Source organism: Rhinoraja longicauda, chromosome 7 (genome assembly GCF_053455715.1).
Source record: "Rhinoraja longicauda isolate Sanriku21f chromosome 7, sRhiLon1.1, whole genome shotgun sequence".
NCBI lineage: Eukaryota > Metazoa > Chordata > Chondrichthyes > Rajiformes > Arhynchobatidae > Rhinoraja > Rhinoraja longicauda.
The window spans coordinates 19545589-19561116 of NC_135959.1; the positions used below are offsets into that span (position 1 = coordinate 19545589).

The following is a 15528-nucleotide window of genomic DNA, read 5'->3' on the forward strand; positions in this document are numbered from 1 at the left end:
TAATCTCTCAGTGCTAAGTACAATCATGAATAGTTTCATCATCTTCACCAATGCCTCTACATTCGACTTAATAACTCATTGCCTTCCAAAATCAGTTAGGATTAAATTAGATCACAGGGTAAACAACCGTAGTTGAAACAATCTGCTCAATCTTTTGCAACATCAAATTGATTTTAGTACCTGACCAAAAGGAGACGCTCTCCAATGCCAACATAACCTAGCTCATTGAATAAAAGTAGCCTGAAATATTGAAGTTAAAAATGTCTTTAGTTAAATAAGGGTTGTGGGAATGAAAATGATGAACATCAATATTCAAATAATACCTCAGCTGCGACCTTTAATAGAAATATGCAGGACTGCAAAGTAGCAGAAAACAGGATTGTTCAAATGAGCACTCTCAAAAGATGAACAGAAGACACTCATTCCCTATCATTCTACGGATCTTGTCCTATGTAGCGTTTCTGATATGTCATTTAATTATGTCACCTGGGAGAGAGATTAACAAACCAAAATAGCTTTAAACTGCTCTTGAGCATCCCCCAATGATTAACGAGATTGACACAGCCAGACGCCCAGTGTAGTTCTGGCCAGGGACAAAGTGTAACGTGAGCAACAAATGACCCATGAAAGCACATCACTCTTCCACTAAATTGATAAACCATGAATACCTCAAACAAACAAAAATACACTTACTTTTGAAATCATAGGATCATAATAAATACTTATGTCACTTCCTTCCTGAATGCCACTGTCAACACGAACCTGATAAAAAGAAACAAACCCATAATAATTTAAGTCTAAAGCTGTTATGCTTTGATGATGATGATGAAGGAAGCAATAGGTAACACATGCTTTAATGCAAACAAGTACAAGTACAAAAACTTGCCACAAAACAACAATACAAAGTAGACACATTGCATATAATACAATATTACATATTACAAATTAATTGACCATTCAGTGAAGAGATTTACTGGAATCTCTGACAGTTGACCATTTGAAGTTCTTTAAATTAATTCAAGATGATGCACTACATATTCTACAATATTACCATCATACCTTCACCCTAACAGTACAACTGTTATTCCTGTATTTCCCCCAGAGAGATTGCTATTTACACAGCTTTTTTCCATAACCTACAAGACATCCAGCTCACTGTCCCATGAAACAGTATGGCCACGGTATACAACACAGGAGTTCAGTTTATCAAAAAGAAAGTGAGCGCATTGTAGACTGGTTTCCTTCACTTTTTGATTTCATTAGTGTTATGTTGGGATTAGCTGTATGAAACATTTTTTTAATTAGCTGTTCCTAGGGCATAAGTATTTATTAAATTGGTATTGTCAAGATACAGCCAACAACGTATTTAAAAAACAATCAAAAACATTTCAAGACAGATAGAATCATCACAGGGATCTCGAGAACCAAAGGTAAGTCGAAGCTGCTGGAACAGCAGGGCTCCAAGATACAACACTGCGACAAAATAAACCCAAGAAGACTCTCATAGATCTGCACCAGGGGAAGAAACTCTCATAATAAACAGCAACAGCAGCAGCACATCTGTTTGCAATGAGGCAGGCACAGGATGGTCATGGCAATGTCTCCTGCAAATTTTTAATATTTTAATTTGGATGATTGTCCAGGGAATTAAAATACAAATTTTCTTGTCAGTTGCAGCTCAAGGTTGCTGCAACGATGTCTTTATTTCCATCACTGTGAACAAATTGTACCGAGATTGATTAAAGCTACCTTAGACAACATTAACCTGCGTTCAAATTGGCTTCATTTACTTTTTGTCCTCTTGATTTCAGTTTTTTCTTCTTTACCTCTTCTTAATAAGAGTGTGTGAACAATAGTGGACAAGAGAGAGCACGGGCTACACACAATGGTGTCACATTGTCTAATACAACATGCAGACACTCTATCCTGTAAGAAATCATGCCTCTTCTTGGGAGAGGGATGAAGCCAAGATAAATATTCAAGCCAAATTCTTTCTGCAAACACTGTCCATCTCTGCCACATTTATGCAGCACCAATGTGGTGGGTCTGATGCAAGACTCATCACCAATCCCAGTGAAAATGCAGGAGTTCCTTACTAGGGCATTTCAGAGGGATTTTAAGTGTCAATCATATAGGTTGGTCCAGAGTCAAAAAAATGAGTTGAGTTTAATTTATTGCCACAAGTACCAAGGTACAGTGAAAAGCTTTTGTTGCTTGCTAACCAGTCAGCAGAAATGCACATGAACAGAAGAAAATAGTAGAAGACCGCCATCAGGCCCCACAAACATGCATCGCCGGACAATATGATCATGGCTGATCTTTGTGAAGGAAGGAACTGTAGATGCTGGTTTAAACCGAAGATAGACACAAAAAGCTGGAGTGACTCAGTATCTCTGGAGAGAAGGAATGGGTGACATTTCGGGTCGAGAGCCTTCTTCAGACCTATGCCAGATCCATGCTGGCCTCAACTGCTCCTTTAATTGAGAAATGAGGGAGACGTTTAATAGTGGATTCTTAGCAACCATATTGCAATGATGAAGGGTACAAACTAATCAAGTTCAAGTAATTCAATTCCTAATGATTATGCATCAATTTAGTGCTTTCCTGATCAGATGAACAGATACAATAAATAAGTGACAGCGGCAACCTCATGTGACACCACAAAATTATAATTAATACTGCGGTCAGATGGTTAGGTGGACTTGCGTCTTTACAGCATCTCTAATGTAACAAAACTGCCTAAAACACTTTGCAAGACAAATTAGACAATTAGACTTCATAAAGATATTAGGACAAGTGACTAAACATTCAGACAACGAGGCAGGTTTTAAGCAACATCGAAGAGGAGAGAGTTTGAGACTTAGAGTAAGGCATTTTAGAGCGAGAGTCCGGAGCAGCTGAACCTGCAGTGAACCAGTAGATTTAGAGATACAGCGTGGAAACAGGCCCTTCGGCCCACCGAGTCCGCGCCGCCCAGTGATCACCGCACATTAACACTATCCTACACACACTAGGGACAATTTTTACATTTACCCAGTCAATTAACCTACATACCTGTATGTCTTTAGAGTGTGGGAGGAAACCGAAGATCTCGGAGAAAACCCACGCAGGTCACGGGGAGAACGTTTAAACTCCGTGCAGACGGCGCCCGTAGTCAGGATCGAACCTGAGTCTCCGGCGCTGCATTCGCTGTAAGGCAGCAACTCTACCGCTACGCCACCGTGCCACAATCAGGAAGGATTTGTAGGCGCAGTGAGATCCCAGAGGATTGCAGGGCTGGAGATACTCACAAAAACAGGGAGGAGCAAGGCCATGGAGGGATGGATGAGAACTTTCAAATTGAAATTATTTGAAACCTCGGCCATTGTACATCTGTAAGAGGTTGGAGTTAGATTGAGGAGTCTATAATCCAAGTTAGGATATGTGAACAGGCAGTGTCTTCTCACTATCACCTACGGGGACTGTATTCCAACTGTGTCATTGCTGGTGTGTCTACAGTTATTCAAAATTCATGTCCAAAATGCATATATCTAAGTTCCTGTATGATATTGAATCATATTTTTAAAACACAAAGAATGGTAGCCACTAATTTGCTCATAGGCTTTGAAGGATATCTACCTGAAGGAACTGTTTTCCATTTTATTTTTGTTCCATTCCAAACCTGCTCAGCATGAAAAATCAACTAATTCACAGCTGGTCCTTTTGTCCATCAGACTTGCTCTTAGTTTTATCATAATGTGCCCTTTTTTTTGTCACTGGTGTGATGCAAGCAGCCTTTACCACTCATCCCCAATTTTCCCTGAGAAGGTGGGTGTGCCACCTTTCTGAACAACCAATGACTTAATGGTAAAGATTTTCTGCAGTATTGGTGAGTTCCAGGAATAAGAACAGCTGCAATGACGGGATGGAGATATATTTCTAAGTCAGGAGGGTTTATGATTACAGGGGAGCTAGCAGGTGATGGTATTCCCATGCACATACATATGTGCCTTTTTTTTGTCACTGATGTCCTTTTGGTGATAGAGGCTCTGGGTTTAGCCAAGTTGCTTTGCACAGCATTCTGCAATACTAGGCAGAATACAATTAGTGAAGGCAAATCCAGAGAAGGGCAAAGCTAAGGAGGAAGACGGCCTTAGAGGCCGTTAATGGATATTTTTAAGGCGGAGATTGACAGATTGTTGATTAGTAAGGATGTCAGGGGTTATGGGACAAATGCAGGAGAATGGGGTTGAGAGGGAAAGATAGATCAGGCGTGATTGAATGGCGGAGTCGACTTGATGGCCCAAATGGCCTAATTCTGTTCCTAGAACTTATGAACATGAAATAAAAAGGCTTGCGATTAGGTGCAAAGCAAGCGAGACAGAATGTTAAATGTTTCATCTCCAACTTTTTCTAGATCTGACAAAAGGTTTATCTGAAATATTCAGGGTGGCACAGTGGCAAATCTAATTGAGCTCCAGTGGCCATGTACTCCAGTGGCCATAATCTCCAGTACTGTCTGTGTGTAGACTTCGTATGTTCTCCCTGTGGCCATGCTAGTTTCCCATGGCTGCTCCAACTTCCCTCATGTCCCAAAGACGGTGGGTTGGTGGGTTAATTGACCATTGTAAATTGCCTGACGTGTGGATGAGTGGTAGAATCTGGGGAAGTTGTTCGGGGAAAATAGGTTACCAGAGCTTACCGATAAACTGCTAAGTGAATGCGTAGCATGGACGCGATAGGCCAAAATCGTCACTTTTGCCATACTGAGCAAATATAGAACTATATTCCTTCCCATTGATACAACCTAACCTACTGAGTATTTCCTGCAATTTCTGCCTTTACTTCACATTTTGAGCATCCTCAGCGCTTTGCTTTTTACTAATGTTTGAAAGGCTCAAACAATTATAAATATTCCCTATTCATTCTTGACTACGTTTTTTGGAGTATCATCATTTCAACGTGATAATGAGAAGAACTGTTTTAGCATTAATCTTTCAAAACTTACATTTGATACTCATGTCATTATATTTTAAAGAGTAATAGAAAGTACTGCCTACAACTTACAATTAAGCAAACTTGTGCGTTGCACACTCAGCCACTTGTCAAATCTTTTCACGTGAAAAATAACTGTCATGTTATTGATATGAAGCAGAATGAAGATAACAGAAAAACTGAACAAATGTCAGATCCCGCTCAACATAATCTGTTTAGCAATGTTCTCAAGCCTCCAGCGTAATTAAAAATTCTGCTTATTGGTACCCTGACAAGCCACGTGAAGCTATCAGGCATCTCCCCACCCATCATTCTCCATTCACCTCTCCCCTAAGCACTACTCCCTGTCTACCTCGTTTACCTGACAAGTGACAGAACAATCTGATTAAATGTTTGCAGGGGGAGGAAGCTTGCAGACCCTCGTGACAGGCCAAAAGTGATCACCATGGAGATATATAATTACAGCTGTCAACAGCATCTACCGTCCCGCTGGCATCAATTTGATTGCTCCCAGCAATAATGATAGACAAAGCTTATTGTGCACTCCCCTGCTCCCAATCACGTTGTCTGTTCCTTGGTCCATTTAGCTGACAAGCAACATTCACACAAGCAAATAACAGCAGTACGCAGAACATTTAAGGCATTTTAATTGTTTTTTTCTATATGCTGATGTCTTACAAGCCTAAGTGTTATTACATAAAACTCCTGCTGCAGCATTAATTGAAGGAGGATTTGGTGGAACAGGAGCTGTAGGGGGTAGAATATGTCCATTATCGCTTGCACTTTCAACAGGTTGTGTGTTTTAAAAACTGAAAATTGCAAAACTTGCAAGGGCAAAAGGTTTGACATCATTTTATCTAGAGGTAAATGACAAATCTCCCCACACGTTCACACTTCTCAGTAAAGGCCACTGCTGCATTTTCCTGCATCTTCATTCATCAAAAAGACAATTAGCTTTAATTCTGAATTTCTAATATCAGGACAATGGGAAAGCCAGAAAAGCTTCCATAAGGAGCTTAATAGGTACATGGCACCCAAACACCCCCAATACTGCATTCAGTGAGCAGAGGGGAAATTGCACTCAGTTTTCTACACAAATTATGTATGCCCAAAAGTGAAATCTGAGCAAGGTCCGCACAATTATGCATGGTCCCAAATGCAATCAATAAAACCCAGGTTGCATGTAATGAGTCTGGAAACAACCACAAAATAGGATGGCGCAATGAAATTCTGAAACATTTTCAATGTTTTCATATTGTTACATCTGATGGGAATTTCTTTAATTACTTAAGTTGATTTTTCCGTTTATTAACATTACCTCTTCATTATGAATCACAATTCAAACCAAGTTTTGTATTGTAAGTGAATGGATCATCGTGGCAGCATTATAAATTGGTCAGCTCATTATCATGAACAGAAGGACCATTTTGCTCCATACCTGCTCCAACATCGATGAAATCACCGTGGCCTGTGACTGGACTCTCTATAGCCAATTTTACCCACTATCCCGTTGGTTAATAAAAATCCATCAATCTCAGGGTTAAAATTAGCTATCAACCCAACATTAGCTGGCATCTCTGCAAGTCACTTTCAAATTTCTAACCCATTCTGAATGTGGAGGATACAAGGAAGTACAAGGATACAAGGAAGTACAGATGCCAGTTTACAAACAGGTGCTGAAATAACTCAGGGGTCAGACAGCATCTTTACTTTAACTTTAGTTTTACTTTAGAGATACAGTGCGGAAACAGGCCCTTCAGCCCGAAAACAGGCCCTTCAGCCCATACTGCCTTACCTACACCAAAATACCATCCTGGAAAGTTCCACTGGTGGAAACACCTCAACATTCATGTTCATATGTTCTAGGAGCATAATCAGGCCATTCGGCCCATCGAGTCTACTCCACCATTCAATCATGGCTGAACTATCTTTCCTTCTCAATTCCATTCTCCTACTTTCGCCCCATAACCCCTGACACCCTACCTAATCAAGAATCTGTCAATCTACACCTTAAAAATATCCATTGACTTGGCCTGACAAGACTTGAATAACATTCACCCTCTTATTCGTCTGCAGGATCTTATGTGTTTCAATAAGATCACCCCTAAACTCCAAAGAATATCAATTGTATTTCTTTGGCTTCTTACGATAGGAGAATTGTCTCATTCCAGAAGTTAACCAAGTGAATCTCCTTTGAAACTCACTTGTGATGCTTAGCAGCCGAACAGCTAGGAACGGAACTCACTTATGTGTAGCTAAAATGCCATGACCTTTTGTAGTATTTCATTCCGCCCGGATTAAGCTATTTTCTGGATGGAAATCGTTCAGCGATCCCATACCGATGTTCTCCTGGAAAGGGTGCTTTTAAAGAAGCTCGTGTTTTGAGTGATCTTTATTCTTCTATCTGTGTTTACAGTGTTAGTTACCACAGAGTACATTTTTTTTCTTGTGTAGAATGGAAAATTGAGTGAAGGAGTTTCTAATGTTTTCGTATCATGCTGAGATGTCAGAATTGATTTTGTTTAAATATACAAAAACAGCCAAGGATTACATTAACAGCTGTTCAGCAAACATGATGGTTATTCAGATAACTTACGCTCGGCACGTGTAATGGCTCTTCATACTGAGAGAGACGCCCAATTGAAGGTAGTCCAAAGGATTTGTAGGGATCCTAGAAAAGGAAGTTCAAACAAGAGGAAGCATTAACTTTAAAATAAAACACAGGAAGCAAGGTTAGCTGTGTATACACACTGAAACCATTGATGGGGCTATTTTTGATCACTTAAGACATTAAATAGCGCTTGGATCCTTTTTTCTTATTTTTATCACCGAGCAAATGACCAATAAACACCTGACCCATTCAAAAGGTTTGCTTCGGTTTCCTGATTAGCATAACAAGTTGCAAAATTATTGGTGTGCCTTAAAAGACTTGAGAAAGCAACAGCACAAAGCCTTCAGGATGTCATAGGCAATTAAACAAGGATCTTTGCATTGAAGAAAAAGTGCTGAAGTTTGGGGAGGTTGGGGGAGGGGTAGCTATTGTTCCACATGCATCATCTGACACCAGTGATATCCACAATATGCTTTGTGATTTTATATTCCAATTGAATGACAAAACATTTCTATCCCAGCTCTAAATCCGCCAGAAAGCATTTGGCATGAATTGTGATGCCAAGTAAAATTTACCTCTGCATACACTCTGCATTCAATTGCCCAGCCATTGATGGGAATATCAGCTTGCTTGTGGCAAAGTGGGTAACCCTTGGCAACGCGGATCATTTCTTGGACCAGGTCCAGACCAGTAATGCATTCAGTGACAGGATGCTCAACCTGCAAGGTCACAAATTGCCAGTCATTAAGGAAAAACAACGAAAGAAGAAAATCTACACAAAGCTGGAAAGTGCTGGAGCTCGGAAACCAAGGACAAGACTCTGATTCTCGCTGCTGCTCCTCATTTCATAATGGACCCTTTAAAAACAGGGAGTTGAGAACACACACACGTACAAGTTGACGCAAACACACATTGATCCAACACAGACTCGCACAACAAGCACTCTCATAAACACAAAACACATCCTCACAAACCACAAACATTACACACACAAGCAACCCCACAAACAGACATATGAGACACTCCATCAAAGCCATGTGCATTCCCTCTCACACCTTGTATTCTCACAACAGGCAGACTTCCACAGAACACACCTTGACACAAAATATATCACAAAGACGCTATGAAATCATGCTCAGGTTTAAGAAATTGTTATTAGCATTGGTTGTAAGCCTGCACTGTTATTTGCATGTTCTGAAGGGCTTTGCAATTTCCTGATGAACAATGTATCCTAAATCTTCCCCATTTGCCTGCTTTCCCTAACCTGTCCTGACAAGCAACCAGATTAATGTAATCTTACATCAACCCAGTGCAGCAGAAATGAGCAGATGGATCCTTCAGGTTTTTTTTCCCTCCAGACTGAAATGTGTAGTGCTTAGCATGCACAATAGCTGGGTTGAACCAATACAGTCACTCTGTTATCAGCAAATTGCTGCTAACAGCTTCGCATGATGCTGTTAGGGGAATACCCAGCCTGAATACACATACTGGTTAGTCCACGTCTCAAATCTCAGTCGGGATGGATATAGTAAAGGGGAGGAAAGGAATACAAGCATTGCACCTTAATGTTTAAAACCATGTACATGAATGGCTTTAATTCAAAAAACACTTTACAAATAAAATTCATTGTGGTTTTTCCAAGTCTGTGAATTTGCTGACACCCAGGTGGAATTCTGGTGTTACCATTTTTAATGTCTAGCACAATGCTACCAGACACTTGTTTACTGGGTGATTTCAGCAGAGACCAGCTCAGTATATTCAAAGCAGATGGTGCAATTAACTCAGAAAGGCTTATATTCCAGACAAATTTTCATCATAATTAACTGACACTTTGACATTTTTCTAATAAAAGTCATTACTTAAAGAGCAAACAGTTTGTACAGTGTAAATCTGGCAAATGGGACTGCGGAACATGCACAAGCATTTCATTCACATGGTTATCAGTCCACAGCAGTCAATTTAAGCAATTTTGACCACAATGAAGCTATCTTCTTTGCAAACCAAATGCTGTACATGACAAGTACAACCCCAAGCCTTCATGTTTGCCTTGACAATTCAGCTGAACTGCTTACATGTACATTTTAATTGTGACACGAATCCATATAAAACCACTTATATGATTGTTTTGAGCTAGTTGAATGGCGCTTAAAGTTCTGAATGATGGAGGAGAAAAGAAGCGTAAGATATTGTCAGCCAATATCTGCTAGCTGGCTATGACATTGCCACATGAAGTCAATTCTCTGGGGCACCTCTCGCAAGTGTGTTGCTTACAGTGAGGTTGGAGTCATGCATATCAAAGGATAGAAAGTAGCCATGGCTTCAGTTTTGATTGTGATCTAGAAAACTGCCAAAAGTGCATGTTTGGATGAGAAATTTCAAGATCTGCAGTCTCCTGAAACTCTTTCTTTTGGACTTTAGAGATACAGCACGGAAACTGGCCCATCAGTCCACCGAGTCCACGTCGACTAGAGATCAGCCCCGTACACTAACACTATCCATTACACGAAGGACAAATTACAATTTTTTTTACCGAAGTAAATTAACCTACAAACCAATACATCTTTGGAGTGTGGATAGAAACCAGGGCACCCGGAGAAATCCCACGCGGTCACAGGGAGAACGTACAAACTCCGTACAGACAGCACCCATAGTCAGGATTGAACCCATGCCTCTGGCGCTGTAAGGCAGCAACTTTACCATTGCACCACCCTTCCTGCAACTCAGTGTGACCCACCTTCGACAGCCGCTCAGTTTCCATTCCAGGACCCATAATCAATGATATTCAAAGTTCTTCTCCCTTGTGTCCCATCACACATCATCCAGCAGTGAGCAGGCTGCGATGTCAGGACTTCAGTGCATGCATGTAGAAACGTGGAATTTTCTAATAGATTCCTGCAGGCAATTCTGTCCCTTAACTCCAGGCGGAGTCTAATGCAAGAGCACAAACTTGCTGAGATTTCCCTTTATTTAATCTAGAGAATCAGTTCTGGAACCCTGGGCCATGTTGGTCCTTGCTTGAGGCCCACATGCCCATATATCTCAATAGATACTTTAGAACTATATAGGAAAGGACAAAAATAACATAAAATGCATTTAAAAATACATAAGTTCAGGCACATTTAAAATAAATTGTTAATTGCTCTGTTTTCTCTACATTTGTAATAGTTTTTTATAATGACATAAGGATTAGATATAGGAATAGGCAAATCAGCTCCCCACATCTGCTCCGTCATTCAATAAATGCCAACCTTTTACCTCAGCACCACTTTCCCATGCAATCTATTGATTTCCGTGCATATATTCAGTGACTAAGTTTCGACAGCCGATCGGGTGGAGGATTCTTAAATCCCAACCTCTGAGCAGTGTGGGCGATTAAAACCAAGCAATAATTGTCTACGTCCAGCATTCAAACTACCAAAAAGTCAGAAAAATAGCAACAAAAAACATTTATAAAGAAAACAGCAGTGAGCAGAATTCATTGAAGACTGGTTTCAACTGAAGACAACGTGTTATTGATGTAAAAGATGTTGGTCAGGCCACGTTTGGAGTACTATGTACACTTCTGGAAGTACTGCTATAGGAAGGATGTCAGTAAACTGAAAAGGATGCAAATAAGATTTATGAAGATGTCACCAGGTCTGGGGGGCTTGAGTTAGAAGGAAAGGATGGATAGCATGGTGCTTTTTCCCTAGAGCAGAGGCTGGCATTGCAGAAGTATACAGAATCACGAGGAGCGCACATAAGGTGAATAGTTAGTCTTTTCCGAGGATAGGGTGATCAAAAATTTAAAGGCATAGGTTTAAAGTGAGAGGGGAAGGATTCAAAAGGGTCGAGAGGAGCGGTTTTTGGTATATGGATGAGCTGTCCGAGGAAATGGTGATGGGTACAGTTACAACATTTAAAAAGCACTTGAACAAGTACATGTACAAGAGATTTGGAGGGATATGGGCAAGCTTGGTTAGGCAAATTGGTTGGCATGGACAAGCTGAGCCACAGAAAACAGCTCGGAGACTCTATGACTAACAACAATAAAAAATAAAAGCGAAAGGAAAAGAAAAACTAAGTGAGTAATAAAGCAAAGAAGAATGAGAAACAACTCAACCAGTTCTACTCCCTGTGACTTTTCTCCAAAGCTCTACAAATTCTCCCTTCCAGTATTTATCATGTTTTCTTCTGAAAATTGCCACTGAATTTGGTTCCATAGCTCGTTTAGCCAGTGTTTTTTTCAGATCGCTGTGTACAAGGGAGGAGCCAGCGCTGCCGTCGCAGCTGCGGCTTGCCTGCAGTCCGTCTGTCTTTTGTGTTTTTTGTTGTTTTTGTCTGAATTGTAGTTTTAATATGATGTAGTGTTGTATGTTATGTTTTGGGGGGGGGGGGGGTGGGAGGGAACGGGAACTGTAACATTCTCTCTCCCGAACGGAGACACGACCTTTGTTCTGTGTCGTGTCTCCGTTCCCGTCGCGGCCTACCACCGGCCATGCACCTGGGACCACCTGGGGCTCTGGTTCGCAGAGCCCGCGGCCCGGACTCACCACCTGCGGCGCTGGCTGCCTGCGGATGCTGCGGGAACGGCTGCGATTCGTCTCCGGAGGCTCCGGCGCGGGCCGCGTGGACGTCGGACGCCCGCAGGCCCCTGGATGGGGACCGACATCGGGAGCTCCGGCAGCGGCAGAGGCAGCGTGTTCGCCCGCCCGGAATCGAGGGGCTTGGGTCGGCCCGCCACGGACCTTTCACCATCCGGCGCGGCATGGAATAGGCCGCGGGATTTTTCACCGCCCAGCGGGGGCTTCAATATCGGGAGCCCCGACCGCCCCGACGTGGCAACTCCAACAGCCTGACCGCGGGACAAGACGGCAGGGAAGAGAAAAAGACATTCTGGCCTTCCCTCACAGTGAGGAGGGACTGGAGGAGACTCACTGTGATGGATGTTTCTTTTTGTTTGGTGTTAGTTGTGATTGTATGTGTTATTGCATTTTTATTCATTAATCTTATTGGTCTTATTGTTCAACTGCGGGTAATGTTTCATTTCACTACACATTTATGTGTATGTGACAAATAAACGACTATTGACTATTGACTATTGACAAATATTCATCACTCTTCTTGGTTCCTTGTCAAGTAAGCTGAAGTAGTGCATTATGCCTACTGACGATTCTACCTTCCACAATGGCAGTAAAATGTTAACCAAATTATGGGTTTCTGTTTCTGGTGATCAAGAGCTAAATATTGGTCATGACAAAGAGGAGGAACTCTCTTGTTCTTCTATGAAACAATGCCATGGGATCCTCCTAGTCCGCCTGACAGAGCAGAAGGGTGATTAGCCCACTACTTCCTTGGTGATTGCACATTCACCCATATTCAATGACCAAAATTCTTTACACTGCTGTAGACACAGGCGAGAGTGGAACACTGCCTTCATCCACAAATGGCCAAAGTAAAACTTAAAGATACATGGCAACCAAGCGTGTATGAACATAAGAAATAAAAGCACCAGGACATCTGCCAACCATCCAGGCTCTGCCATTCAATAAACATAGAACATCAAACAACATAGCACAAGAACAGCCAAATTGGTCCCACAAAATGCCGAACATGATTCCAAGTCAAACTAATTTTCTCTGTCTACACATGATTCATATCCCACCATCCCCTGCATGCCCATGTGCTTATCAAAAAGCCTCTTAAAAGGCATTATCTTATCTGACTCCACCACCTCACCTGGCAGCGCATTTCACACACCCACCACTCTGTAAAAAAAATTGCCCACACATCTCCTTTAAATTTTGCCTCTCTCACCTTAATATCATGGCTGATCATTTACCCCATTCCAATTTCCTGCCCATACCTGTTTTCCTTAATAACCATAGAGTTTGACTTCCCAAAATGCATCACTTCACACTTATCTGAATTAAATTCAATTAGCCATTATTTGGCCCACTTTCTCAGCTCATCAAGATCCTGCTACCTGTTTTGATAACCATATTCACCGTCTAGGATACCACCAATCTTTGTGTCAAATGCTCACTAATTGTCCCTTGTATATTCTCATCGAAAACGTTGACATACATGATAAACAGAATTGGGCCCAGCACCAATGCCTGGGGCAAACACTAGTCACAGGTCTCCAGCCTAAAAGACAACCTTCCACCACCACCCTCTGATCCTACCATTAAGTCAATTCCATATCCAGTTCGCTAGCTCTCCCTGGATCCCATGCAATCTAACCTTCCAGAGCAGTCTACCATGCGGAACTTTATCAAAGGCCTTGCTAACGTTCATATAGACTACATCAAGATATGCCATTATCAACCTTCTCGGTTACTTCAAAAATCAATCAAGTTTATGTCATGCTCTCCCATGCATTAAATCATGCTGACCATCCCAAATCAACTCCTGTCTTTCCAAATGCATGTATATCTTATCCCTCAGAATTCCTTCCAGTAATTTTCCTCCCGTAGATGTTCAGCTTTCTAGTCTATCGTTCCCAAGTTTTCTTTGTAGCACTTCTTAGGCACAATATCAGCACCTCACTTGTGCCGAACGATGAGTTAGATATTGCAGCCAGAGCACCTGCAATTTTTCTTGTACTTCCAACAAATTCCTTGGATATATCTGATTAGGCCTGGGAGGTTTTCGTACGTTTATGGTTTTGGACATCTAGTCCCTCCTTCATTGTTATATGGACTGGCCCCAAGACATCACGATTAACTTTCCCAAGTACTCTAAAGTTCATGTCTTTTTCCGCGATACAGTGGAGAAATATTCACTGAGAGCCTCCCCCATCTCCTGCGGTTCCACATAGGGGTGACCACCTTAGTTTCTGAGGAGTCCTATTCTCTCCCTAGTTTTTCCTCTCTCATTTTTCTAATATACCTATAAAGTTTATTTGGATTCTCCTTAATCTTACCTGCCTGAGGTACCTTTTTGCCCTCCTTATGTCTTTCTTAAGTATGCTCCTCAATCCTCTATACTCCTCCAGGGATACACTTGATCCCATCAGTCCAGACCCAACACATGCCTCCTTCTTTGTCCTGACCAAAGCCATAATTTGTCTTATCATCCAAGGTTCTTTACTCCGACCTGCCTTGCCCTTCACTTTAACAGGGACATGCATGCCTTGAACTCTCTCATTATTATACTTTAAAAAGCATCCCACTTTCCAGACATCCCTTTGCATACAAACTACTCCAATTAACTTTTGCACATTCCTGTCTGATACCATCAAAGGTGGCCTTGCCCCAATTTAGAATATTAACTTGTGGACCTGCGCTCTCATTATCCATAACTATTGGAAAGCTAATAGAACTGTGGTCGCTCGTCCCAAAGAGTTTACCCATATTTCATTTCAGTCACTTGCCCTGTCCAATTTCCTAAAAGTAGGTCAAGCTTTGTCCTCTCCCTTGTAGGGCCCTCTAAATATTGCCTGAGAAAACTTTCCTGAACACATTTGACAAATTCCACCCAATCTGAACCCATGGCACTTTGGCAAATCCAGTCTATGATGGGAAAGTTAAAATCCCCTACTAAGGCAACCCTATTGCTCTTGCTGCTATCTCCAATCTCCCTGCATCTTGTTCCTCAAATTATTGTTGACTATTTGGGGACCTATAGTACAATCACAAAAGCTGATCATTTCTCTTTTTTATTTCTCAGCTCCGTCTATATAGTCTCACTGCACAATTCCTCATTAATCTCATCTCAAATTCAATAAAGCAACTCACCCCTCAACTTTTACTCCCACCTCTATTATGCCTGTAGCACTAGTACCCTGGAATGTTAAGCTACCAGCCTTGTCCCTCTTTTAGCCAGGTTTCTATAATGACTGTAAGATCCCAGTCGCATGTAACGAACCAAGCCCTGAGTTCATCAACCCTACCTGTCAGGTCTGTTACGTTAAAATAAGTCCAATTTAATCCAAACTCACTTCCTGCCGTGCTCCCGCC

The 15528-nt window shown here is 41.6% G+C and overlaps 1 protein-coding gene across 1 annotated transcript in view; it reads right to left on the bottom strand.

Moving 5' to 3' along the window:
• The window catches only part of pcca (propionyl-CoA carboxylase subunit alpha), a 354157-nt gene that overhangs the window by 168699 nt on the left and 169930 nt on the right, over window positions 1-15528 (bottom strand). Inside the window, exons 13-15 of the mRNA XM_078402214.1 lie at window positions 8161-8304; window positions 7571-7645; window positions 694-762 (exon numbers count right to left, since the gene is read on the bottom strand). Of these exons, the coding sequence (XP_078258340.1) occupies window positions 694-762; window positions 7571-7645; window positions 8161-8304 (288 nt within the window). The remainder of the gene's footprint in view (window positions 1-693; window positions 763-7570; window positions 7646-8160; window positions 8305-15528) is intronic.